Source organism: Stylophora pistillata, chromosome 1, assembly GCF_964205215.1.
Source record: "Stylophora pistillata chromosome 1, jaStyPist1.2, whole genome shotgun sequence".
Classification (NCBI taxonomy): domain Eukaryota; kingdom Metazoa; phylum Cnidaria; class Anthozoa; order Scleractinia; family Pocilloporidae; genus Stylophora; species Stylophora pistillata.
This window is the reverse complement of record NC_142519.1, coordinates 600,855-627,597: the sequence shown is the minus strand read 5'-3', so window position 1 is coordinate 627,597 and position 26,743 is coordinate 600,855. Positions and strand designations below refer to the sequence as shown.

Here is a 26,743-nt window from a genome sequence, read left to right as displayed (position 1 = left end):
CGCTCGAGATCACTGCGTGGTGGATGTCCTCCCCTGGGGTGGGATGGTTGGGTACTAGGGCCCGCAGCAATTGGCGCAAGCTGTTGCGGGGTCCCTGCCTGTTGGCGAAGCTAATAAAAAAAGATAAATCAATTTGGACTTTTCGGCGTACCAAGGAAGCTCTTCGTACCCCCTTATTAAAAAAGAGGACTCAAAATTTCCGTGGGGAATCCATCTCTCCCCTCAGTTGGGTTTCTTACTCTAACCCAGGACTTCGCAGTAAGCTATACTAAAATGGCGGACGATCGGGAAGGTCCCCTACCTTAGCTTCTTGAACGTATTTCACGACGAGATATCGAAGGCATCGAAATGTCACAAGTAGCACGTTATTCACACAGTGAATATGTTACCAAAGCTTCAAATTTGCATCAGGAAAAATAGTGATAATAGCTTATGGATTTCAAGAATCTTTGAAAAAGCTCGTTGACCTATCGCAAACTGCGATAATCGCAATTTGTGATAGGTCAAATAATTTACTTGGAGGGACTTTCCCTTGCGTCACATTATGTTTAGATATGGAAGGCTATTCTACATCATGTGACAACCTTCCCAATGGAAAAACGTGAAAGTCGTTTTACTACAATTCACGTCGGATCAGATCCCCCCCATAAACAGGAAACTACAGTATTGTCGATAATAATTATCGATTTACGATTCTTGCTGGTGAAGCTTTCCTGACTAATAGCTGCTAAACTTTACGATGCAAAGGCAAGAAACTCTCAAAGGTACGTGAAAGATTTTGAATTTCGATGGGGCATTTAGTTACTCCCAAAAATCGCCTGAAGTATATTTTCTGTTTTCACTTTTGTCTGAATGGTTGAAGGTTAAATTTTTCGGTGTTTTTTTTTTTTTGGCGTTGAAACTTCACTACTGATTGTCGCTGTTTAGTGTAGGGTTGGACGTCTAAACAATATTGTTGATCATAATGATAACATTTCATGAATATCAAAGCGATCTTCGCAGTAGCGATAACATTGAACAATGCGATTGCGTACATGCAGATTTAGAACCAACTTCGTTTGAAATGCGCAGAGTTTATAACTAGGTCGTCTGGAGCTGTGTAATACGCTGTCATAAGAAACAGGAGCGTATTATTAAATGATTATATACGGTCACCCCGTTCGATGGTCACGTCGTTCTAAGTCAGTTGAAGTTCCAAGTTTCGGTCAGATCGTACACTGATATTGAGTTAATTAATTGTATAAGTAGGTAGTCATGCTTGTTCCATAGCATTAACTCATCATTAGTTATTGTATAAATGTAGGTAGCTTCAAGGTATTAACATTTGGGGTGCTACTCTATATTCCAAATGTAGTCCCATCTATTACGAAGTCATATCATTTTAATTCCAAAATTACAAACTTTCTTGCCCGAATTCGGGACGTATTTTTACCGTCAACGGTGTTAATTCATTCTTATGCATTATATTGATCGACATTTTTGCAGTAATAAATATCAAGCTTTCTTTTGGACACCCTTAAGTGGAACAAGGTTACTTTATAGTGGAACAAAGTGACAATGGTTTGGGACGAAAATGAAAACAAAACTTGAAATGAACTGACTTGGAATGAAATTCCCATGAAAGTGAAAGTGATAGATGTTATAATTGTATTAGTTTTACAGTCGATGATATGGTTTGTGTGCAGATAATGATTAGGTTAGTTAATTAACAGAATACTCTCTTGGTTACATTTTTTAACACTTTATCAATTATCATGCTATAAAGCTGATGCATTTGCATTGAGTTAAGGTCAAATATCATAGATACCTTTGGTTGAAATTTTAATATTATACCATATTTGCATCACTGAGTGGAACAATTTGTTTCAAATTTTTTCCAAAAATTGACTCTGGTTTGATCTTGGTTTGACAGTTTTCTCAACCTTAAATACAATATGAGTTTAATTTTGTACCTGATTAAATGTAAACTTGTATGTATACAACTATGAATAAGGTTGAAAATAAACCCAATGTTTTTGGAGAGGCAGAATTAATGTCAAGTGTATAAAAGAGCCTCCATTATTGAAAGTTTTTCCAACAATACTGTTCTCCCATTTTCAGGACCTTGGCCTCTTCATTCTTGCTGTTTAGAAATGGCAATGTACAAGCTCGTAATTTTAGAAGCTTGTCGTCATCATTTTGAACATCTTGGTGGTTGCTCTCCTGAAGATTCACTGTGTCTTCTTCCATCTGAAAGAGCACATCTTTTCCCTGGTCCATTTGTTCAAATCCAACTTGCAGTTGCATTGAGAACTGATAATCAGGAACTGGCTCAGTGCCGACTCAAGGCTGATGGAACTGGACAATTCAAAGTGGTATGTACATGTGCAGGACAATAGAAGTAAATTGTTTAGTACCAGGCATGGATCCAGGGGAGGTGAAATGGATAAATTTTCATCCCCCCCGGCCTTTTTGCTGGGCCCCCTTGTTTATTTTTATTTTCTTATCCCCCAAATATTGAAATAATATTTTATTTCTCTTTCTCTGATTGAAGTGGAGAATGTGCATAAGCGATGACTGGTTCTACCAATCAATTTATTCATTTTGAACCCACAAACACACTGTCCAGCATGTAATCCAAAAACGCCTCGTTTCCATGCTTTAGCGACTTTGTGTAGTAATGTATTCATGATTGCATATTTTTCAGGAATCAATGTACACACGGTAAACTCTCATTGTTCTTGACAAAGACTAGCAACAATTCAAATGCAACAAGGCACCAAAAGCTATTTACTATTTCGACAAGAAATTAGTCGTCCTGGTTTAGAAATCCGCAAATGAATTTACAAATCTAACATAATATAATTGGCATTTGCGTTCGCCTAAAATTCGAAAATGTTAATTATTCATCAGAAATCAATCATGCTGATGCACAGATTGACCTCAAACACCTCAACTAGGCTTTGGTTCTATTACATTATTGCAAAAATTCATCCCCCATTTCAATATCCTGGATCTGTGCCTGAGTACATGTGATAAAGCTCTTAGGTTGGCATTTTAGTGCTTTGAAAATCATGGAATCTATTTGTAATAAGGAGAGGAAGATAGGAGTAAAGGACTTATTTGGATGTAATAGTCTCAGCAGGGTCGTCATTAGAAGCCAGTCGGCAGCTGGAACCCAATGGCTGTTGGACTATATTGCACCTGTCCAGCTACCAAGTGAATTGTGATAAAGACAGAAAATATATTTGAACTGATTCTAGCGTTAATTAATGTAATGTCTAATTTTAAAAAGTCACTCATTTTTCCTAGAATGCTGGAAATCACATCTCAGAAAGTTTCAAATTTTTCTGGAGGAGCATGCCCCCAGACACCCCTAATGCTTGCTAGTGCAAGCAGAAGTCAATTCAGTCACCAACTCAGTTCAGATCATACACCTATTAAATTTTCTTGTGACAATCCTGCCTTTGCCTCGCAAGCAGTGGGAAGTCATTCTCTTGTTGTAAACTAAATATGATCACAAATAGAAGCTGCATGCTGACCAAATGATCCCCAATACTTCATAATTTGTTTTGATAGCTTAATATGTGACTTAGAAAACTGTGAACACATGAATTTGGAATGTGAAAAGCAGTTAAGTGCAATTTAATGGAGTTAACAACAAAGAGCATCAGCATTCTCTAGTAGTCAGCGGTTTTTGCATATGTGCATGCATCAGAATTCCATGTGCGCTGTGTTTAAGGCACTCTTGTGTGTGCTTTGAGCATGTACTTGCAGTATTCCCAGGTAGTTTTTCCTCACCCATTCCCTCCCTTTATCCTATTGTTTATTCAGTTTGACAGGTGCTTGTTTCCCTTTCCTGTGTGGGGGCTCATAACTGGGTTGCTAGGATTTGCCAGCCATGGGAGAAGTCTCCATCTAGGAGCTAGCTGCCAATAGTGGAAGCTCCTGGATGTTTCAGGCACTCAACCTCCACTTAGGGATGCAGTTGTTAATTGTGCACTAACCAATGAATGGCATGCGAGTATTGTGGTTTATTTTCACAAAATTATGTTGCCATTTTGACACCATCATGACAATGTCACCTTTGTTTAAAGTAACCACACCTGACATATGAATAGCTCTCATTAAATTTAGAGAAGAAAGGTCATATTTTTTGTTATAATCAGGTAAGTTGTAAAAAAACTTGCCAGGATCATATGCTTTTTAAAAGTGCAGATTTTAAGCACTGAAGAACAGTTGTCTTGGCTAAAGAGTGACTCTCATCCCACCAAACATGATGCTTGATTCTTAATACATTAGGAAATGTTTATCTATATGAAACATGATAAAGATTGCATTTTCTTCATTATGAGTTTATTGCCAGGTGCTTGTCTGATGAGCTCCTTGTTGTAGTTAAGCCCTTTTGGCTGGGGTTACTACTTAAATGGGTTACAGTGCTGTTGAATTTTTTTTCTTTTCTCTTTTTTTGAGTTAGATTCATTTGGCTTGTTTTCTATGTCTAACCAGAGTGACTGTAGGTAACAACCAATGCATCCCATGTTAACCCGTCCAAGTGTCTTGTTATTTATTGTAGAAAGAGCAGAAAACAAAGTTTTATAATGCTTTTAGACTTGCTTGCTACTGGTTAGTACACAATTTTAAAATGTCCCAGACATATTCTGGTGTTTACGGTTTTCTGTGTCCCACAGTAAACCCTTACTGATAAACCACATTATATGCTCATTTTGCAGAATGGGGGACAAGGTGTGATTGAAGCAGAAGTGAAACCAACCACTTGCAAAGCTTTGAAAGAAACAGTGGCCATAGACTGTTGTGGGAATGAGCTGCCATCCTGTGCTGGAAAGTTTGTGTTTCTTCTTCCAGCTAGCATTCCCACTGCTTACCACATCAGTATAAAGTTCAAATCAGTAGCTGGTGAATTGCTTCATGAAATTCAGCTATTCATTTTGACCCATCATCAAAATACAAACTTGTTTGACTACATGGATGGCCACTCCCTGTCATCAGTGGAATTGCCTGTTCCGAAAAAGCAGCTTGGTGGTATGTTTTTGAGCAAGTGCATCTGAATTATTTTTTGCTAAGGCTGATATTATTTTAAACGAATCTTCTAGTTAGTCATGTGAATGATTTTATGTGTAAATTTAATGGCTTTCTACAAGGTCATACCTGTTAAACTGTGTGTTGATTATGTTCTTAATTAACACAAAAAACGGTTGACTCATGTGAGTAGCAATAAAATATTACTTTACATACCCCTCTATGTGAAGGTGTAGTCTGATCGTCCGGGTGAGTGTAGTCCTGAGAAGGACTGTTGTCGGTGGTAGTGACTGACGTTTCGACAACCTGTGCGGAAGTCATCATCAGAGTTGTTCTACCTGCTCCATGCAAACGACTCATTCACGACATAAACATCACAAACAACCGAAAAAGAACGACCTAACTTTACCGACAGATCGAAACAGACCAATCACGACTGACTTACGTCACTTGAGTCTTACAGCCAATAACATCACGGCAAAACCAACCGATCATTTCACACGAACTGGAATAAGAACATTCTACTGACAATCATTCACTTGACTCTGATGATGACTTCCGCACAGGTTGTCGAAACGTCAGTCACTACCACCGACAACAGTCCTTCTCAGGACTACACTCACCCGGATGATCAGACTACACCTTCGCATGTTACCCCCGGGTTCAAACCATTTACTGCATACCCCTCTATCATCCCAAAGCCTGAGTTTTTTCAGGCTTGTTTTCTGCAGTTACTAAGATTGTAGCTCACGTGTGAGGATTATTGATTTATTGAATTTTCATCTGCAACTCAAAAAAATTAATTAATTTCAATGAAAGTTGTGAGTACCTATCCTTGAAGGGTAATATTAAGCCTGAACTGTCAGTTCCTAAGGCGCATCACATGGGTTTATTACACGTTCGTGTAGCTTGGGGGGGGGGGGGGGCAGAAAAACTCAAGTACTATGTGCTCAATTACTGTGTACTCAAGTACTGTGCTTAGTGTTTTTTGTAGACTTATTTAATGTGCATTAAATCTCTTTCATTTGGCATCTGATGGTTTCCAAATCAAGTTTTAATTTTTTGTGTACTGCATATATTTTAAGGCATTCTGGGAATCCCTGAAGGTCAGAAGATTCTCTCACATTTTCAAGAATTGGTGGAAAATGGTAATTTTCAAGGGATTGCTACCTAATGATAATAATAATAACCTTTATTTTAAGAGGGTGACACCAATTACTTTGAAAGTATTCTCCCTAGTGGCCCTGTAAGACATCATTCTATAATTGATATTGTTTCCTACAGTCATTACAAGAGTTCAAAAATTGTTAACAACATTGTTAGCTGTATGCAGGAAGTTTGTCACCATAGACCTACATGTACTTAAATGGCCTATAGCCACCATGTTAGTCTCCTAGAGCTTAGTGAGTACTATTGGGAGCACTCAGAGTACTTTTTCCATGTCTGCCTGCGTCATTTACAGAGTAAAATCTTAAAAAGACGTGGGTTATTAACCGAGCATGAGGTCAAGATGGCTGGATATTGACCATTAGTTTCCTTTTTGCATGGTCCATAAAAATGTGAAAAAAGAATGAGGCTAATATTTAGACCCTGTTCATTTTTGGAACCTAAACTGTATATAGTTACTGAAATAACAATAATAATGGTTTTGGCAATGGAGTGCTTTTGGATTGCGTGTCGTAAACAGCCAGTCTTGACCTAACAACCTTGGTTAATAAAGGATTTATTACATTGCAAAATGATTTCCCTTTATTAAAGTGCACCTAAACCCAAAATTTTTTTTCACTTAATGAAATGAGCGTATTTTTTGGAGTATTTCTGTGCAAAAATTTTTTTATGTGCTCAAATCTTCAATTTTCTGCACCCAGTCAAGATACGGAAAATCGGCCGCCATCTTGCCCCACGACTGAGTTTAAAGAGGAATGGCTCTAGCGGGTAATGCGACGTCAAATCGAGAACACGAAAGTCTGCATTTCACACATTTTCACTTGTTTGAGAAGGTTGTAGTCAATATTGTCTGAAAATATGCCAACTAAGTGTGTTGTAGAAGGATGTAGCAACGTGCGAACTTTGGAAGAGTGTATCGCGCTTCGTACATTCCTCACACAACACACCTAGTCGGCATATTTCGGACAATATCAACGACAACCTTCCCAAATAAGTGAAAATGTGTGAAATGCAGACTTTCATGTTCTCGACTTGACGTCACATTACCCACTAGAGCCATTCCTCTTTAAACTCAGTCGTGGGGCAAGATGGCAGCCGATTTTCCGTATTTTGACTGGGCACAGAAAATTAAAGATTTGAGCAAATAAAAAAATTTTTGCACTGAAATACTCCAAAAAATAAGCTTATTTCGTTAAGCAAAAAAAAATTTTTGGGTTTAGGTTCACTTTAAGAATTAAGAATGACTTTTTTACTTTGAGAGCTGGGAGAGAAAGCCAACTCTGTTTGTAGCACAACAAACTCAGGAAAGTCATTTCTGTTTTCTTTGGTTTGACTTTCTTCTGCCTCTTTTTGCGCTTCCATCACCGACATATTGTCCAAGAGCTACAAACGTAGTTCTAATTCAATTTTTTTCATGCGTGGGATCAATGCAGATAATCTCAAACCAATCAGAGCACAGGATTCACTTCATCTTTCCCACAGGTGCTGCGAGCGATGTAATAAATTGTTATTAACCAGGCAGGAGGTCCATATTGGGAAAAACTGTGCTTGAGGTCTTGGATGCTGCCTGAGACTGCAGGTTGAGGGTGGTACTCAAGACAAAGGCCACAGTTTTTACCAAGACAGACTGACCGTGGCTGGTGGAAAAAACAACCCTTATAATTTAGGGCTGTAATTAGGGGAAGATCCTCCATTGACAGAACAATTTTGGGCAAACAGATGGTACGGTAAACAGGGAAATGCAAATTAAGAAAGCATGATACAAAAAAAGGGCAGGTGGCACTTTGAAAAAAACAACAGCACTGGCTTGACAAGTGAACTTGGTTTAAATGACCATCACAATGACTTTTTCTTCTTCATTGATATTATGGAAAGTATTATCCTCTTCCAACAACAATTAATCTACAAAGAATTACCTCTGTTCAGGTTTAAATGTCAAGGAAAGTGAAATTATTAGTAAATTTAGAAGTATGTTTCGAAATTGTAAGGGTCTGCTTGTTTGCTTGCTGCAATGGTGTTAATGTAAATCGTGCCTTTCCTCTACCAAAAAACTGAAGTTAAATGAGACACCTTTTCTAGCTCGACACAGGGGGATTTATTGCGATCTTAAGTCATCAAACTGCTTCAGTTTCTTTTGTAAAATGTTCGGTAGACATATCCAAGTTCTTGTGACTTGCAAAGAATTAGCGAAAGTTTATTTATAGTAGAACTCAAAACTTTGTTCAAAGTCTTACATCTAACAGACTGTTATGGAGGATTTGAAGATCTCAAATGAATGAATGTTACATTCATTTGATTAAATTGTTGACTGCAAACACCTCTTGTTTTAACTTTCCAAGTTACTTTTTGAGGAAGATTATTGAATAACAAATGGTTTGTAGGTCCAGTATCTTTCTTTTCAGTTAAACACATTTGGTACGACAAAATTCATTTCAAAATCAATTTTTAGGGAAAAACCATAGTGATTTTAGAGGGAGAGAATTTTAAATTATATTTATTATATATGTAGTGCCTAAAGAAATCTTTGCTTATAAATGCTGCTCAGCTGGGAAAACAAAATATATTTATGAAAATTTGCAATGAAGCTGAGGATGTACCAGGCGACACAACTCGTAATGAATAGGGAACTGCCTGCTTGAGTGGGTGGGATGGGAGAATATTGCACGCACTTGGAACCAATCAGGTTGCAAGATTTGTAGAATGCTGCCCACTCGTAGTGTTTGATGGAATAGGAATAATTTCAAAGCTTTGGATGGCATGTGTATTTTTCGAGTGAATATGCACAGTTTATATTCTCTTGGTTGTTACATATTCTGTGCAGCTGATACCCTGGCTGATTCTCACCTGAAATTACTCTACTCTGTCTGGTATTTAACAATTGGTTCATATGTCAGTGTGCATTCATCAAGATATGAAGCATGCAGGAAGTTTGGAGAGCACAAAAGATGCATAAGAGTTGCTTGAGGCGTAGCCGAGAGCAACTCTAGTGTCTTGAGTGCTCTCTAAACTTCCCAAGTGCTTCATATCTTGATGAACACACGGCTGACATATGAACCAATTGTTTTATAACATTTTCAACATTGTAGTTTATGTATAAAGGGCAGAAATTCCCTCTCCTACTCTTCAATGCATTGTTTATTTTGTTTCGGAAAAGTATTTCGCCATGCTTTAATGATCTTTTCTCAGATTGATCAAAAACTGACAGGTGAATTCATGTATGGAAAAAATGAAGTTAGAGTTCCAAAATGAGATGAAACCATTGACTATTTTGTTTTCCCTTTCTCAGGGTTCTTTCTCGGGAGTTAAAAAATCCATTCCCAAAGAAAAAGTAGGCTGATCTTCATCGGCGTGTTTGCTTGTTGCCATGTCTAGTTTAACTTTTTTGCAGAAGTTTTTCCTGTTTTTTAATGAAAAATGCTGAAGTCACCCACAAGAAAAAAATATTTTCAAGGTATTCGTTTGCTGACATCACCAGTGTGTACAATGGAAAATTGAAGCACGCTCGCGCTATTGAATTTGATTGCACAAAATTAATTTACAAGCTATGTTATAATAGTTTTTTATATCAATTATTATTTGTCTAGAATTTGCAACAATTTATGTGGATGAATCCATCATAAGTGCATGCACAAGTTAAGATGTTAAATGGTTCTTAACTTCATCAGTGTTGAAGGTGCAAAATAAACACTTAAATATATGATAGAATATAAAAAAAAATTTAAAAGACTGGAAAGGACATGAATCAAAACAAGCTACATGTACTTTGTAAAGTTATTTGCTTTTATTTGTTGATCAATTTGAAACTTCAGCAGCTCCCCCTTTGTGGCAACCCCTTAATTTGAATTTTTGAAGATTTGTTTGTACAAATTCTTGCCTTCCAGAGCAAAAACTGGTGGTCAAATGCCCCACCCAAGTGCCAGATTTGATTATAATTTTTTTTACAAATGCAAAATCAAAGATCATGACTTACCACACGTTGACCAAGCTTTAAGGCCTAGACCTTGTAGAACTTTTCTTCTTAGCCATTTGCTCACATGAAAGAACTATTTACCTTTAAACACCTCCATTATTTAAGATATAAAGCTTTTCTTCCTATGGAAAGCCTTGACCCTTCTGGTTCAAATTCTCTACCCCAGTGAGACAAGGTTCAAATTCCCCAATCCCCACACACAGACAGTGCCTGTGGGTTGCCAAGGGGGAGATGTTGAAGCTTCAAATTGTTCTGCGCATAATCAACTGAGTTGATAATGTAAATTGGTTACCATAAAGAGCTGATATTTTTTAACATCAGACCTTCATCATTTGCTCTTATGATGCTTGACCCAGATATTATCAGATATCTCTTCCCTCTAATTTTAGGTGGGGAACTATTTTTAGTTGTTGTTTGATTACCAAATTATGTGGATATTAAACTAGATGTAAGACTCTGTGAAATGTGCATGCCACTCAGTTAAAAGATAAAGAGGTAATTAGGAATGTCCTAACTTATCCTTATAAGTTGGAAAAAATTGAATATTTCATATTTCTGTTTCTTTTAGTTGCAATTGAATGCTTCAGACGAGATCAGCGCTGTCTCATTGAACACATACAAGCATCCAATCAAGTGGAAGCAAAATTTCAGGATTTGCTCCTTGCTGTGCAGTTAGAGGTATTAAACAGTAACATAGTAAATTTAGTTGGCTATAATCATCTCATATCCAACAAGCGCGAGTGGAATAATTGTTTTATTAAAAACGCCCTCAAGAAATTATTATTTTGTAAGAAGAAACTGGATTTTTAGCTCCCTTTTGATTTTAGGCTGACGCGTACGCTTACCATATTTGTAGATTATGGTATATTGGCTCATATACCATAATGGCTAAGCCAATAAAAAGTCTTGAATTGCATTATCCAATGATTCAGTTTTTAATAAATACATGTAATATTTGGGTCACTGTGGTTTCGGGTGATGGAGGAAACACAATGATTTGGCCATACATGTTTTTTACATGTACTTGGCTAGGTAAGGGTCATCTGGTTAAATGACAGTTCACATAGAGTATATGAAGTGCAGGTCTGTGCAGACTTATTTTCTTTTTGAAAAATAGATTTTAAAATGTGATGTGGTTGAATTTCATTTCTTTTTCAGGAATGTCTCATGCTCTATCAGATAGGGGATCTTGAGAGATGTAAACGTATAGGTGAAGATGTGTGCATTCAGGCAAACAGGAATCATTCAACAAACTATAACGCCCTTGCCGGAAGAGCAAAGAGTGTTGTCTCTGGAGCCTACAAGATGGAAAAAGACTTTGTGAAGGCTGAAGAACTATTGTATTCTTCTATTGAGGTTTGCTGTGACTGCACTGTTCCATGCTCTGTTCCATGCTCTGTTCCATGCTCTGTTTCATGCTCTGTTTCATGCTCTGTTCCATGCTCTGTTCCATGCTCTGTTCCATGCTCTGTTCCATGCTCTGTTCCATTCTCTGTTCCATGCTCTGTTTCATGCTCTGTTCCATGCTCTGTTCCATGCTCTGTTCCATGCTCTGTTCCATGCTCTGTTTCATGCTCTGTTTCATGCTCTGTTTCATGCTCTGTTCCATGCTCTGTTCCATGCTCTGTTTCAGGCTCTTGTCCATGCTCTGTTTCATGCTCTGTTTCATGCTCTGTTTCATGCTCTGTTTCATGCTCTGTTCCATGCTCTGTTCCATGCTCTGTTCCATGCTCTGTTCCATGCTCTGTTTTATGCTCTGCTTCGTGCTCTGTTTCATGGCATGTTTCTCAGTGAGACACGGAGATGCAGGAGATACAGGACTTTACATTGTTATAAAGTTAGTAGTATGCATATTCTCCATATTGTTCTCTTTACATGTCGTAAGGTGCTGACAAGATGAATTTGTATAACAATCAAGAGCTTCTGTAGTTGTTGATAATTTTCTTTATTCTTGGGACCTTAATATTTGATTCAGGGATGATATTGTGAAGAGGATTAACTCTAAGGGGTCAAAACTTAGGGTCAATGCAGTTGCTTCCTGATGAATCAAAAGGGCCCATTTTGAACCCCACTAAGGCTTCTCTTTGTAACATTCATTTTATCGTGATCCAGAGTTCTGTGGCTACCATTTGTTAAAGAAAGCCAGAGAGATGGGGGGTAGCTGAAGCATTGCAAACATTTTTTGTTTTCTTTCAGCTCTTACGGGAAGTTGTTTCCAGTGTAGACAATTCAATCAACTGCACCAGGTTTTTTGCTCTTTTGTCCGAGAAGGCAGCTGCTGTAGGAATCAACAAACCAGAAAAAAAGAAGTTGAAGAAAGCCTTGAAGGTTGTACTGCGCAACAGACATCAATTTGAGAGGAATCAAAGCAGGATTGCTAGGAGTCCTAGAAGAGTTCTTATCAGGGCAGTACTCTTCTACCTTCGTTCAACAAAAGATAAGGCCACCGACCTGCAAACACATGTGTCCCATAAGCATTTAACACGAGCCGAGGAGTTTGGTGAACAGTTCAAGAGGGAGTTTCTTCCCAATTGTCCTATGAGAGACAGGGCAGGGTTTTTTAATGCTTATGGTGATCTGCTAACAAGGAAAGGGAAATATGAAGAAGGTTTGTGTAAAGTTGTAGGTTTTGTATTTTTTTAGATACAATTAATTCAATGGTAATTATGAAAACTAATTATGAAAGACACCATTTCTGTATATACATTGGTTACAGAAGATTACAAATATTAATTTTTGAGGGTGCATCATAATATTATTTCAAAATCTAAAGCGATTAAAAAAGGCCCAAACTTAAAGTGACGTAATAGAATGTTGTATTTAGTTGTCAAGCGTCATCCTTGTTTATTTCCTCTTATGCACATAAAAATACATTGTACAAGCAAGCTATAACTGAACCAAGAATGAAATTAAACCTTAACATATCCATGTCTGTAATTGTAATATCTGCTGCGTACATGATGTGATAAGCCCACATCTTCCATTTGTTTTCTTTTCCATCTTTCTCTGACGAGTCTGTGGACATAAAAATGACGTGAGGTCGCTAGCCAAATGCCACAGGTTCTCTCTTTTTTCTCTACACAAGATCGTAATTCAAGCCGAAGCGGCTGTGCTCAAAGAGTTAAGTAGTATAGTGTAAAGGGGCACTGTGGTACACAGCCAATCAGAGAGGAGGATAATGCACCACATGATGCAAATGAAACAGTCATATGGTTCATTTGTACCAAGTGATACAAAATTATCTCCTCTGATTGGTTTTGTACAAGAGTGCCCCTGTATACTGCTGAGTGAGAGGATAATAAGAATAGGAGAATGTAATGAGTACTGATAGTTTATTTCTGCGATATCTATCAGTCTGTGTTCTTGTTTCCGTCCATAGCCACCCGTTTAGTGTCTATGGCGTTGAAAATGGCAGAAGATCTTCAATTGAAGATAGATATAAAGGGAGCACGTGCCCGACTTCAACAACTCAATCGGCTGCTTATGGAGCGAGCGGAGACTGAGAGGAGGCATCGTGACTCGGCTGAGAGGAGAACGGAGGAGTATCACGGCTTCCAAGAGCCAGGGTGTGAAGTCCTTCAAGCACTTCTTATGCAACTGGAGAGGGCTATGAATTGAGACCCTAACAGAAACGGGAAGCTGTGACACTCCGAGGAAGGAGAATCACCATCCTCTTATTCAAGTAAACTACCATGAACTGTTATCCACTGTCTGAAGCGGGCTCGTGTCAGTTTTTACAGTTGGGTGTCCTTTTGTTGCAGCAACTTAATTTTATAACTTATATTAAGTTGAATTCAACGTATAACCGTACTGACTAAAAAATAGAGGAGGAGTTTGCCAGTTGTATTTTTCTCTGTAGCTCTAGAGGATAGGCATATAGAGCTGTAAGTTGTCAATGAAAACTGTTTTTTTTTTCTTTGTTATAAAAAAGATAGCTTGAGGGAGAGAAAAGTAATTTGCTCCTACCTGAACAGCTCGGGACGGATTTCGGCTTGTGAGCTGCCTCATGGTTGAAATTCTGTTATTCTCGGATAAAGAAGTTCAAGATAAACAGTAACCAGTATATTCAAGGTGATAGTCATTAGGAACGTTGCTAAGGACTGGTCTTGTTTCGCCTTTTCGTGGCTTACATACAGGTTGACCTCATCGCACCCTCCCCTTTTCTCAGAAAAATGTTACCGGTATGTTACAATAGTAACAGGTAGTATACATATGCATTTAATGAGAGGCAGTAACATATTTTTACCTTACTGTTAGACTTGACTGTTATTTAAGTTGGTTGCCTCTTTTTCCTGACAATGTCAGTAGAGAATCAGTTTTAAAAGTGTTTCAGAGAGAATTAAGAAGAGGCGAATACTTCTGTTATAAGTGTATGTATGAAAAGGTACACAAATATCTGTAGGACATAAGCTTGTTGTTAGGTGTAAGGTAATAAGATATTCATTGTATTTTAAAATGTGTCCTGTTTCTTACAATAAAATACGAGATATGGTGGATGTTTACCATGTTCACCATGTTTAACGAAAAGCACAATCCTAGTTATTGGTCGTTTAGTTTTCTACCCCTTAGAAAATTTAATTTATTAGATTCGCCGACAGGCAGGGACGCCGCAACAGCATGCGCCAATTATTGCGGGCCCAGTAAACCCACCCATCCCACCCCAGGGGAGGACATCCACCACACAGTAATCTCGTGCGTGGGAAATTAAGTCTCCTACCCATAACTCTGCAGGAGACAAGGCCTACGGCTTATTCGTCCTTATCCGAGAAGACTAGTATATCTATCCATTTCTTGATATTATAGAAAGGTAGCAAGTTCTCCTCAGTTATTTTAAGACCCTACGTGTTGGTCCGGCCGGGTCTTGAACCCTCGACCTCCCGCACAACAGTCCGGCGCTCTACCAATTGAGCTAACCAGGAGGCGGTAGAAAATCGTATCGTCTGTAGCGACTTAAGGAAGCGGTCGGCAGTTTTTTAAATTAACTTTTGATTTTTTAACTACTGTTTCCTGCCGGAACCAATGCATTGTTCCCAGCAAGGTCGTAACGGTCAGAGGACAGAAAGACGAAAACAAACGCATGAATGTCTTGTGAATGCAAGCTGCTGGGTCGAGAAGAGACACCCGGCTTTGTTGGTCTCCTTTTCTTTTCGAACCATATATTCGGTCTGCAAAGTTCGTCCGAGCTCGAGAGGGAAGCAGCCTTCTAGCAGCCTCGATGAATGGATGTGGCCAGTTGTCCGACCTGAAATGGGGCTAACGCAGTAAAATAGCCAATTAAGTGACATAAAGACGATGCAGACTGTTAACTCGAGACATGGTTAGTTACGAATGTTTTATTTATTCAGGATTGACTCTATACTAAGCCGTCTACATTTGATTCTCGTGTTAGTTGATGGTCTAACACCAAAAACAAGAAATCAACCAAACAGACGGGTCACGTTGAAAACTTAGTTACTTTCTAACTGGAGGTGGATGCATCATTCAGACAAGTAAAAAACACTCTTCTGGGTTGAATTGAACTGAATTGTCAAAAGGCAGTTGCAGAAATATCCTATCGATCTAATTAGCTTTTGATTTTTTCTTAATCAGCATCCCACGCACGGGCTCATCCTCTGGCTCCTGAGAGTGTTTGGCACCTCACGTCTTCCTCCAATATTACCGCCGGTCATGAGAATTAAGGAAATGATCATCAACTAAACAGGCTTATGATGGTAAAACGAATTCTCCTTGTCAGCACCTTGAAAAATGTATGGAGAACTTAACAGTATGAAGAATATGCACACTGTTATATTATGGTGTAAAGGCTCAAAGCCACTAGATATCCTACCAAACTCCAAATGTCTATGGCTGTGTCTACCATAACTGGCAACACATTTCTTCACACTTATTAATTCAGTTCAATCTACAACCTCTACAAAATAAACCATTAAAAAGATGAAGAGAAAAAAAATTAAAATATGCTACATTATCAACAAACGCTTCTAACTGGCTAGATTTAAGGCCAATGATAAGTGGTATTTTCATGTACACTCTATCGCATGCATTTCGATTGTTGTTTTTTTTCCCTCAAGATTAAGGCCCTACTAAGGGTAATCCGGCGACACAGGATGTTTTGCTAAAAAATTAGAGGGGTACTGGATACTTGAACAAATTAAAGGATAAAGTATAGTTAAAACTGATAGAGATTCCGGGATACTGAACTGGAGTAACAGGGATACAAACCACAGGAATCGATGGGATACGTGATAGTTAGGCCAAATCTTATAGGTTACAAGATACTCAGACCTCCCTCGCCAAAAAAAATGCTAAGCGAACTATTCAGTGCAATCAAATGCAAGCTCTAATAATCACTATAATTTGAATGTATCAACAAAGTTGAAATGGTAAATTGGCCACCGTTACGGTTATAAGAGCTTACGTTTCGAGCGTTAGCCCTTCGTCGGAGCGAATAGAGGAATCGTGGGTTGTGTGTGCTTTTAAAGGCAGAAAATGGAGCTACGTGATTGGTGGGAACATGGCAACGAGAAAAATAATAATCATTACCTTGTTCGAAATATGTTATGGTTACATTAGGGTTATATTAAGGTTACAGTGGTTTCACGAGAATCATTTCACTCACATAAATGAAATTTCTTTGCTAGAAGAGAAACTTAAAACTTTCGTTACGGTTTAAAGTTATACGTTGAACCAGCGTTAGGACCCTCGACAGGATTCCCGTTCTCGTTAATGGGCATGCTCAGTAACTCAGTGACTCGTGCTCAGTAACTCAGTGACTCGTGCTCAGTAACTCCTCTAGGTCGTTTTTGATATTGAACATAGTGCCGATGGCGGTTCCCAGTGATTCCGGAGAATCTTTGAAAACTGTGCAACTCCGTTAATGTTTTTAAACAACGTTTAAGGACCAAATTACTCAAAGAGTTGTAATTTTATTTGTATATTTGTATACAAATAAAATGGGGAAAGTCAATAAAGTATGTATGTATGTATGTATGTATGTATGTATGTATGTATGTAATTCTCCCAGAAGCTTGGTATATTCTCTGTCGAAGTCTTCTGCTTTTGTGTACGATATTGAACCAGGCTTGTAATCTTCCATCTTGGGATTGTCTATCATCGATCATCGGCCAAACATCATTTGGATCAAAGTCGATCTTAGAACAAGTGAAGTGGAAGCGAACATCACATGGCTATTGAACAGGAGAAAATGCAACACGCCCATAAGTATTTATTGGACGACTGGTCCATCAAAAAAATTTACGGGATCAACAAAATTTAAAGAATGCTTAGGGATTCAGAAATGTAGCGATTTTGAATTCCCGTGGTCCTTGTGCCGAGTTTCAGCCAAATAGGTTGACCACCACTTTCGGCTCCTGGAACACTTTCTCAGACAGGGACACTTAAGCGTCTTCACTCATGGTTACATCTTTAGTCTTTGAAAGAACTTCAATTAGGTTACACATATGTGCTAACTGCGACGAGTATTTTAATTAAAATCGAGACTCCTTCGAAGAAAGGTCGAGTTAAATTTAAACGTCGCAGCATTACTTCGGAAATGTGGCAGAGGCGTTCCCGTATAATTTCGGAAGGTTGCTATCAATTGGTCTGCCGTTGACATATCGATTTGTTTACATCTGAGTGAGTGACATATTTGCATATTCTGCCCATTCTAATAGTCGTTTGTACGCTTCGTGTACCCGCGACTAAAAAGTGCCTTTCAGAACACGGAGAAAAGTTTTCTCCAATGGCCCATTTTCCAAGTAGTCATGTGTTAGAGATATGGTGCCGAAAGGTCAAGTGTAAAGTCCTTCTAAGTGGCACGAAAAATAAAAGCTCTTAAGGGGAAATGTTCGGGTCTTTGTGAGCAATATTTCGTGTTGTTTACAAAATGGTTTATTGTTCAGTTGCTCACGGTACCAGAGGGAAAGATATTTCCGTAAATCCTCTATCAAGCTCCCCGGGGGCTTATTTCTTTCAAGCATTTTTGAGGGGGGGGGAGGCTTAATAGGTATGGGGGGCTTATTTAATTTAGCGAAACGATACAAGGGAAGAAGCAAAGCTTTATGGTGAATTTTCAGTTGGCATTTACCGCCTATCTACCAGCAGCTCTCAAGATCACAAACTAGTTGGACATTTGTCTGTAGAATTATCATTTCTGCTGTGTACATTTTTTATCTCGTGAAGGTTGCAGCTTAGAATTTTCACCGACAGGAGCAAGGTTTCTCGAGGACGGACTTGTGGTTCCCGGGCGGTACACTGCTTTGTCCAACGATAAGAAAATGGTGGCAATTCTACACAGAGAACTAGAGCGCAAAGTTGCGAAAGTTAAGTATATGAAGTTGGAGGTCATGCGGCCAAAGACCAAAAACAATATGAACTTCCAGCCTGAATAAATCATAACTGATCAGTCCACGTTAAACGTTAATTTTTTTTGTGAAGAATAAGGATTGGGGGAGGGGGGGGGAGGGGGCTTAATAGAGAGGGGGGGCTTATTAACTTTCCTCCTCTGGAAAGGGGGGGCTTATTTGAGAGTGGGGGCTTAACGGAGGATTTACGGTAGACCATATTTGTCCTACTTTACTTTCCCTTGCGACACGAGAATTTAGAGAATGATTTTAATTCCGCCGTTGGAGCAGAAAGAACGTTTTCACCGGCTAACAAGTCTGACAAATTGAGGATAAGTAGTGCACATCTTTTATCCAATCGTAAAAAAGAACATGGAAAGGTAGAGGTAAAACTCTCGAATCAGCTTTGCCAACGATTATCAAACCGAGCGAAGACAGTGAAGAGTGCTCGCTACGAATCAAAAAAATTAAATTAACTGAGGCAATGTTAATAAATAATAATAATAATGTATATGAGAACGATCCTTCGCAGTAAAGCACTATTTGAGCAATAGTGAAAATCAGACCTGAAAAAAATTTCAGGCCTGTACGGGACTCGAACCACTGACCTCTGCGATACTAGTGCAGCGCTCTACCAATTGAGCTAACAAGCCAACTGGGAGCAGGCCATCAAATTAATTCGATATAAACCCGTAGATGATAAATCAAACAACAACAAACATATGAAACATATGTGTGAACTGCGGTTATGAGACGTATATGAGAACGAATATAATAATAATAACAATTTTATTTATATAGCGCTAAAATCCAATAATTGTCCAATGTTGTAAGCGGACCCCGGACAGAAGCTCTGGAATGTTAGAGAGGTTGCACATCCAAGCATTTAAAGTTTTTTAGTGTCTGGCAATTTTTCCTCGCTTGTCTGCAAGTTCTCATCCAACACCTTTCCGTGGTCTTCGACATAATCGGCTATTTTAATGTTTCTTCAGTTCATAACTGCAGCTTTCTAAGATAAATCGAGCAGTCCTACTTTTCGCTTTCCTTTGGCACCATCATAAATTTCTCTCTTTCTGGCAAACGATTATAACTCATCCACGTTGAATTTCGAAAAGTCCTCGTTACCCTACTTTTACATTAGAGATAAACTCGTTGTTCGTGCCGTCGAAAGCGACTTCGCTCTTCGCTCGTTCTTGTGCCCTTGTTTCGGCACAAGATCTCTGACTCGTGATAACTCGGAAATGGGCCATTATTGAATTTGAAAATTTGTAAGAGGAATACATTGGAATTCCGGCCAGCTCTCCTTTTTATGGTAATATCAAGAGGATATTCGGTAGCCTCGAATGCACAGGTTGCAAAACGTGCATAACTTAGCCACGGCTATTTAGCAGCTTAGTCCTGCCGAATTTTAATTATGGTGTGTCCGTTTATGGTGCGGTAGATTCAGACCTCACGGTAATACAAAAATTTCCTCTATAGGTGCTTTAAAAGAAAATATATATCTAACAGAATAGACATTCGAGACCTATTAGAAAAGGCAGATAGAGAGCTCTTCACGGTACGATCCACTGACCCCGGTTGCCCGCTAAGCAAAATTATTCCCAACAAAAAAGAGACAAAATACAACCTCAGAAATAAAACTGTCCATCATCCTGGAATAAATTCGGAAAGGTTTAAGAATTTGTTTGTAAATAGGCTAGCTTTTAGATATAATATTTAGATTATAATTTGTCTAGTTATAGTTAATGATTCTTACATTATCTTTTTTAATATTCAACGATTCTTAGATTATCTTTTAATATTGTAACTTGAGATATGCACTTTTATCTTCAGAGAATAAAAATTATTATTATTATTATTATTATTATTATTATTTTTATGATTGAAAGGAGATGAATCCTTTTTGGCGTAAATCACCTTAAACGATTAAAATGATTATAACTTAGATATTTGTTTCCTTTAAATATATTTTAGCAGATTGTCCTGGTTTATGAATGATTTAGTGTTAACCAACTCCAGTAAGAACTTACTACTTCAGTGGCTCTGATATAAGCCTTGATCCAGAAGGTGTGTATGGCCAATGATTCCCACTGAACCCTCGGTTATCAGACTACACTACTGGGTCACAAGCCTACAGAAAAGCAGTGCAATTCAACAAAGCGTACACAAGACTTCTTAAATCACTGGAACACACGGTCGTTGTGTTTCTTGGACCATCATGATTTAATTTTGGCAAAAATTTTCGAACAAAGAAACTTGCTGTATTGTTAGTTGTTCTTCTTACGGATATATGATTTATCAAAACACTGAATACTTGCGGCAATCGTTTGCAGTCACACTTCCGCACTAATTCGGCTTAATTCCCATGCAACATCATGGGAAATAAACCCTGGTTAATGTGAGACCTCAGAGACGCATGGTGGCGTTACTTCCCCCGAGTGGTACCGAAAGGTTATTTTATGGGGTCCTGGCCCATGGACTAATCGCATCCTTTGAAGATTGGCGATAATTTGGCGATCCTCAAAAATTTAGCAATTTTTTCGATTTGGGGAACGGCTCTTATTTTACTTTACTGGTTGACTGATTTTCACTTAAACAAAGAAAAAACATCCTCGGAGACCCAGGGGCTGTGAGTCGATTTCAAGTTAAGGACAGAAGAGCCCCTGGGGACATTGTCTTACAAGACTAGTTCCAAACGGTGGCAGTCGTTCTGGCATCTGATTGGTGCCAGAAAATCTTTGTGTTTTTCTGCCCAATCAGAGTGAAGTGTGCTTTGGAGTCCTTTCGTGTTTCAATACGGACACATACAAAAAGCTCTGTTGCTCGCCATGTTTCTTTGGGCCGTGCGACGAAGCTTTGCTCGATGTGAAAAGTTTCAGTCTCAGCACACAATGTAAGAGAAGTCGATCAGATTGTCCGCAAAAATCTCACCGGAAATTATACTGAATACTTTCGCAGGTATCACAAGAGAACGCGTTTAAAAGTTTGCGAGGTTCGTATAAAACAAAATGGTTGCAGGAGTTGATATGTCGCTTTAAACGTTAGACGAGATGTAAGCTTAAATCTTTCTAGATTTTTGTATAATTTGCTGTAACTGAAACTTTTCCAGTCCCGTGAAGTTATTTCGTCGCACGGGCCACGCATGTATATCGAGCAACTGGCGCTTACGCAGCTTTCTGTGCGCGCCAGAATCTAATCTAATCTTCGCTTGAAAAAAAAGAAAAGCTAAGCGTGGAAACTTTTGTTTAGTAGATGTGGGTAGATGACCCTGTACTATGCTGACATTTACAATAAAGCAAACCCGCCCTTTCCATCTAATATTTCTTGGCCTTTGGTTTTGTTTTCCCCAATGAAAGCAGCATCGATTCCCAATGATCAAAGGTATTTAACTTGGTCTTCAAGAGGGGGATATTGGGGCCTCAGGGAAACCGCAAAACCGGAGAAAAAATCTCCAAAACCGAAAAACCAACGAAAAAAGGCAGCAAATCCGAAAACCGCATGAAAACCTGACAAAACCGCTACATTTTCACCTTTAAAGGGGTCAAAAAGGAAAAACCGAAAACCGCATCAAAGTGTTCGTGAAAACCGAAAACCGAATGCAAAGACACGTAAAATCCGCAAACCGCTCTGAACATCACAACCGAAAAACCGAACCTTTTCGGCCCAAAAACCGAAAAACCGATCCAAAAAACAGTCAAAACCGAAAATCCCAAAGCCCCTCTCCTTCAACAATCGACAAAAGAGGTGAAATGACAATGACCAAAGGACTAGAAGAGCCTTCGTCGCCTTTCGAGCTCAATAATTTGAACAAAGTAGACAGCAGTTGAAAGATTAATTTCTTTCCAAACCCCTTCGGTAACTGTCCGAAAACATCTCTCCTTCCCACGATGTTCTCGATAATAAGTTTTTGTTTAGACTTTAATTAACTAACCGGAAACACAGCTAAGCTTTCTGTAAGCGCTTGCTGAAGGTCTTCCACGAACTTAACGTTCCCTGCAACCTTGGCCATATTGTGAAAGACTTTACTACAAAGCGAAGATTAGTAGGGATGGACCGATACCGATACCAAATATTCGATACCAGCGATACCGAGGTGGGATCGAAAAATATTGATACTAGCGAAGCGTATCGATTCTTTCGATACTGCACGTGACCTACCCGTGCTTTAAATCTCCCGCGACTAACCGCTGACAAGCAGACGAGTAGACTCCGGGCTCGAGATCGTGCATGTGTACATATGTGGGATTGCCGCAGTATACCGGTCAAAGTGGCGGTTTCTTCCATTCTTTAGTACAACATTTTAGTGTGATATAGGACCCGATTTTACCAACGTACTGTAAATGCAAAGTCACTCAGTACAACGGCAACAAAATCACAACTAATAACAATCCATGGCCAGGCAGTGCAAGGACATATCTGGAGTAACAAAAATGAGTCACAAACTATGCCTGCTTACTAAAGAAAAACCTCGAGCGAGAAAAGTATTGAGAAAGATTAAACAGTTCTAAAGCATGGCACCCTGTATGGTCCTGTATGCCTGGGAGTCTCTGATTTATCGAGTATTGAAGCGTGGGATCCATAATAAGTCGGGCACCCGCGGTTGGTTATTATCAGTGACAAGTGCAGTGACTGATAGCCTTTCAGTGCACGCCTTATGATCATGAATGCAAGTGAAAGTTGCAGATTGTTTAATATTACAAGTAAGTAGAAATGTTGTACCACTACGGTCTTCTTCATTTCCTCAGGAAAATTAGAAATGAGTCCCAATAAATTAGGATTTTTGACATGTTTGACTGTCTTGTTGATGTTACTATAGAGAACTGAGTAGAAAACCGTACGAGTGTCACATTTAGTCACTCGGATCACGTGAATTACTATTTATTTAAATCTGATGTCACAGTATCGGTATCGATATCGATATCGAAGAAAAAGGTAAATATCGTACCAGGTATCGTATCGATTCGAAAAAGCCGTATCGGCCCATCCTTAAAGATTAGATTTTGGCGCGCACAGAAAGCTACGTAAGCGTAAGCGCCAGTTGCTCGACCTACCTGCGTGGCCAGTGCGACGAAATAACTTCACGGGATTGGCAAAGTTTTAGTCACAGCAAATTGTACAAAAAATCTAGAAAGATTTAAGCTTACATTTCTTTTAACGTTTAAAGCGACATATCAACGCCTGCAACCATCCTGTTTTATACGAACCTCGCAAACTTTTAAACACGTTCTCTTGTGATAACTGCGAAAGTATTCAGTATAATTTCCGGTGAGATTTTGGCGGACAATCTCATCGATTTCTCTCACATTGTATGCAGAGACTGAAACTTTTCACCTCGAGCAAAGCTCCGTCGTACGGCCCAAACAAACATGGCGAGCAACTGAGCTTCTTGTATATATCCGTATTAAAACACATGAAAGGACTCTAAAGCACACTTCACTCTGATTGGGTAGAAAAACACAAAGATTTTCTGGTACCAATCAGATGCCAGAACGACTGCGACCGTTTGGAACTAGTCTTGTAAGACAATGTCCCCAGGGGCTCTTCTGCCTCAACTTGAAATCGACGCACAGCCCCTGGGTCTCCGAGGATGAAGAAAAAGGAGCTGACGCGACCAGGGCTTTAAAGAGGAACTGAAGCCTAAAGTTGGTATATTGTTTGCATTCATTTCTAGTTAGCTTTAGAGGAGTAAGATAAAGTGTCGATATTCATTTTCGTTCACTTCTTGTTTTTTACGAGAAAATTCGATTTGAAGTTGCCTTTTTCCCGCTTTTGGGGCTGTAAGACCGTCGGCTCAAAATGGGTCAGCAGCGTTCGTTTATGACGTCAGTGGTGGGAACCAACTTAAGAAAAACAACTGTTACTATTTCATTTTCGTAGTTAATCCCCATTACAGGTCACGCAACTTCGATAACTCCATAACCAAACCAAATTTCTGTAGGAAGAGTACGGGTTTATCATCTTTCTTCCCCAACATTGACGTAAGAGCAAGCTAAAATATGAATATAGAGGCAAGACCAATACAACGTAGATAAGTAAATTTTAAATGACCGCTGACATCGCTTTTCTGAGCCGTCGTACTACGAGGCCAAAATACCACTTTAAACCATTTTTCCGAGGCGAAGTTGGGCCCAAAGACTGAAAAAACTCTCGAAAATTGCTATTTGAACTATAAGCTGCAATTTAAAAATGGTTCATTTTTAGGGTTCAGTTCTCCTTTAAGGTAACTGACCAGAAAAAAAGAATCTAAACGAAGGTATGCTTACTAAGCCTAAAATAGATTAAACACACGTCTGAGCGGAGACCTAGAGGCATTTCTAATGACTTTACGCTAGAAATGTTTAGTTGTAAGGTCAACAAGAACAAAGTAAAAACCTGCTTCACTGACTTTGCAATCCTGTTTTTGTATATACAACTGTATGACCTTCTTTTCGTCTATTTTCGACAAATTCTCCCGAAGTCAGATGATTTTCCGATATGGAAAATACCCTGATGAAATTTTGAACAAATAATCTGATCCCTACGATATTTCACCTACGAGAAGTTATATTGGTGACATTTGGTTTTTTCACGCATACGCGGCTATTCGAGATCAGTGGAGGCGCATAATTGCATACCACTCAGATCGAAGATAAACCGGAACCCGAATAAGAAAAAACCGAAAACCACAGGTTTTATAAAATGTGGTACACAGGCTAGTACTGCGTACAGCTGTGCTCTGCAAAAGCACTGTGGGCATCAGACGGAGGGTCAGTGAAGAAGAAGTAATTTATGCAAAGAATCAAGGATGAATATGAGTGCGAAATGTAAAACTGCATCTACCCATCTTGGTTCTATTGTCTTTTCCCAGGGTTAAGGTTTGCTAATTAAGTTTTTCACTAATACTTACTACGAAATATTTAGTACTTCGGACACGAAATAAAGGAGCTTAGAATTCTTTATTTAAAATTACGAACTGTACGGTTGAAATATCACCTGTAATCATAGTCGCATTGCCTAAACGTAACGTGACAAATATACCATCCAAAGTATACGAGAACTCGAAAACTCAATAAACTGTGACAAGTTTTAAAACTGATTGTTTTATACATGACAACTTGCACGTTTTAGGTGCTTTGGCATATTAGATTAATATGGCATCACATAGAGAAGACACAAACAGCAGTGATAAACATATTGAACTTGCACATCTTGATTATGACTTGACGTTTCGTGTGTACTCCACATACAGTTTCAAACGTAATCGTTGGAATTTAAAACAGCTATGTTTTTTTTATATAACTAAGGTGAGGGGACGGAACCAAGATTAAGCAAAAAACTTAACAATTAAACGATAACACTAGAGCAGATTAATAAAACAACAGCTTTTCACTTCCGACGTTCACGTTGAAAGCTAGCTCAAGTTCTTGAATAAGTAAGGACTCCAGACTTTGATTTTACAATGGTAGTCTGTTTTGCCCTTTGCCAAAATATCAAAATGATCCCACTTGATATTATGTCCAGTGGCCTTGACGTGGTCGGCAATGGCTGAAGTATTGTCGTTTTTAGCGAGGGCCCTAAAATGTTCGGTTTTTCTATCGTGAAAACGATAAACGACGGCTTCACGATGTAATGGTTTCGTTCAAGTTAGAAATGAAAGCCTCGCTTCCGGGTTGTTATACGCGCAGTCGAAAACACCAAGCCAATACAGGTTTACGATTCTTTCTTTAATTGTTCCTTCGTACTCTTATTCATGTGGCCTTAGGGCACTTATCGAAGCGATAAACTGAAACAATTGCATTAAGAAATCACCTAAATATTCGTTTTCTTTATAGCTAAAGTGATCGTAGAGCTAAACGCACGTGATGCCAAAAGGAACTTGAAAACAATCAAATCTAGCGAAACCTATAACGTATGAATACACACTCTCATAACAATTAACATTATAACCTAAAACAAAGTAAATCGTTGCTTACCAACGTTCGCAGGTCTTGATTTCCTAGAGAATTTCGCTCTAGTTTCCAATAGATCTTGATCTCAAGGAGTCTTAAGTAGAAATGAAATGCGAGCTATGATCTATATTTATCCGTGATGCAGTAATCACGGCGGTGACGTAAATCGAACCACAAAGTATTTCGCGACGTATTCCGATTCTAGCGGAAGCGGTAACAGTGCATACGAAACGTCAAGTCATAATCAAAATGTGCAAGTTCAATATGTTTATCACTGCTGTTTGTGTCTTATTTTTTATCAAATTACGATGGCCCAA

At 38.8% G+C, this 26,743-nt stretch overlaps 1 protein-coding gene and 1 long non-coding RNA gene across 3 annotated transcripts; one reads left to right on the top strand and one right to left on the bottom strand.

The window, feature by feature from the left end:
- Positions 1-257: 257 nt before the first annotated feature.
- Positions 258-14,689, top strand: LOC111334334 (uncharacterized). Of its 2 annotated transcripts, XM_022940038.2 has the most exons (8): positions 258-764; positions 2,101-2,354; positions 4,713-5,022; positions 6,105-6,167; positions 10,725-10,834; positions 11,315-11,512; positions 12,353-12,764; positions 13,536-14,689. In XM_022940038.2, the coding sequence occupies exons 1-8, from the start codon at positions 740-742 to the stop codon at positions 13,772-13,774; spliced, it is 1,611 nt and encodes a 536-aa protein (XP_022795773.2). In that variant the 5' UTR covers positions 258-739; the 3' UTR covers positions 13,775-14,689. The 2 variants fall into 2 exon arrangements, with proteins under 2 accessions (XP_022795773.2, XP_088585871.1); XM_088729745.1 differs by lacking the exon at positions 6,105-6,167.
- A 785-nt stretch (positions 14,690-15,474) lies between these two features.
- Positions 15,475-26,670, bottom strand: LOC148740708 (uncharacterized). Its single transcript, XR_015990457.1, has 2 exons — positions 26,451-26,670; positions 15,475-17,343 (listed from the first exon to the last, which is right to left on the bottom strand). It is a non-coding gene; the product is annotated as an uncharacterized LOC148740708 (long non-coding RNA).
- Between the last annotated feature and the right edge of the window lie 73 nt (positions 26,671-26,743).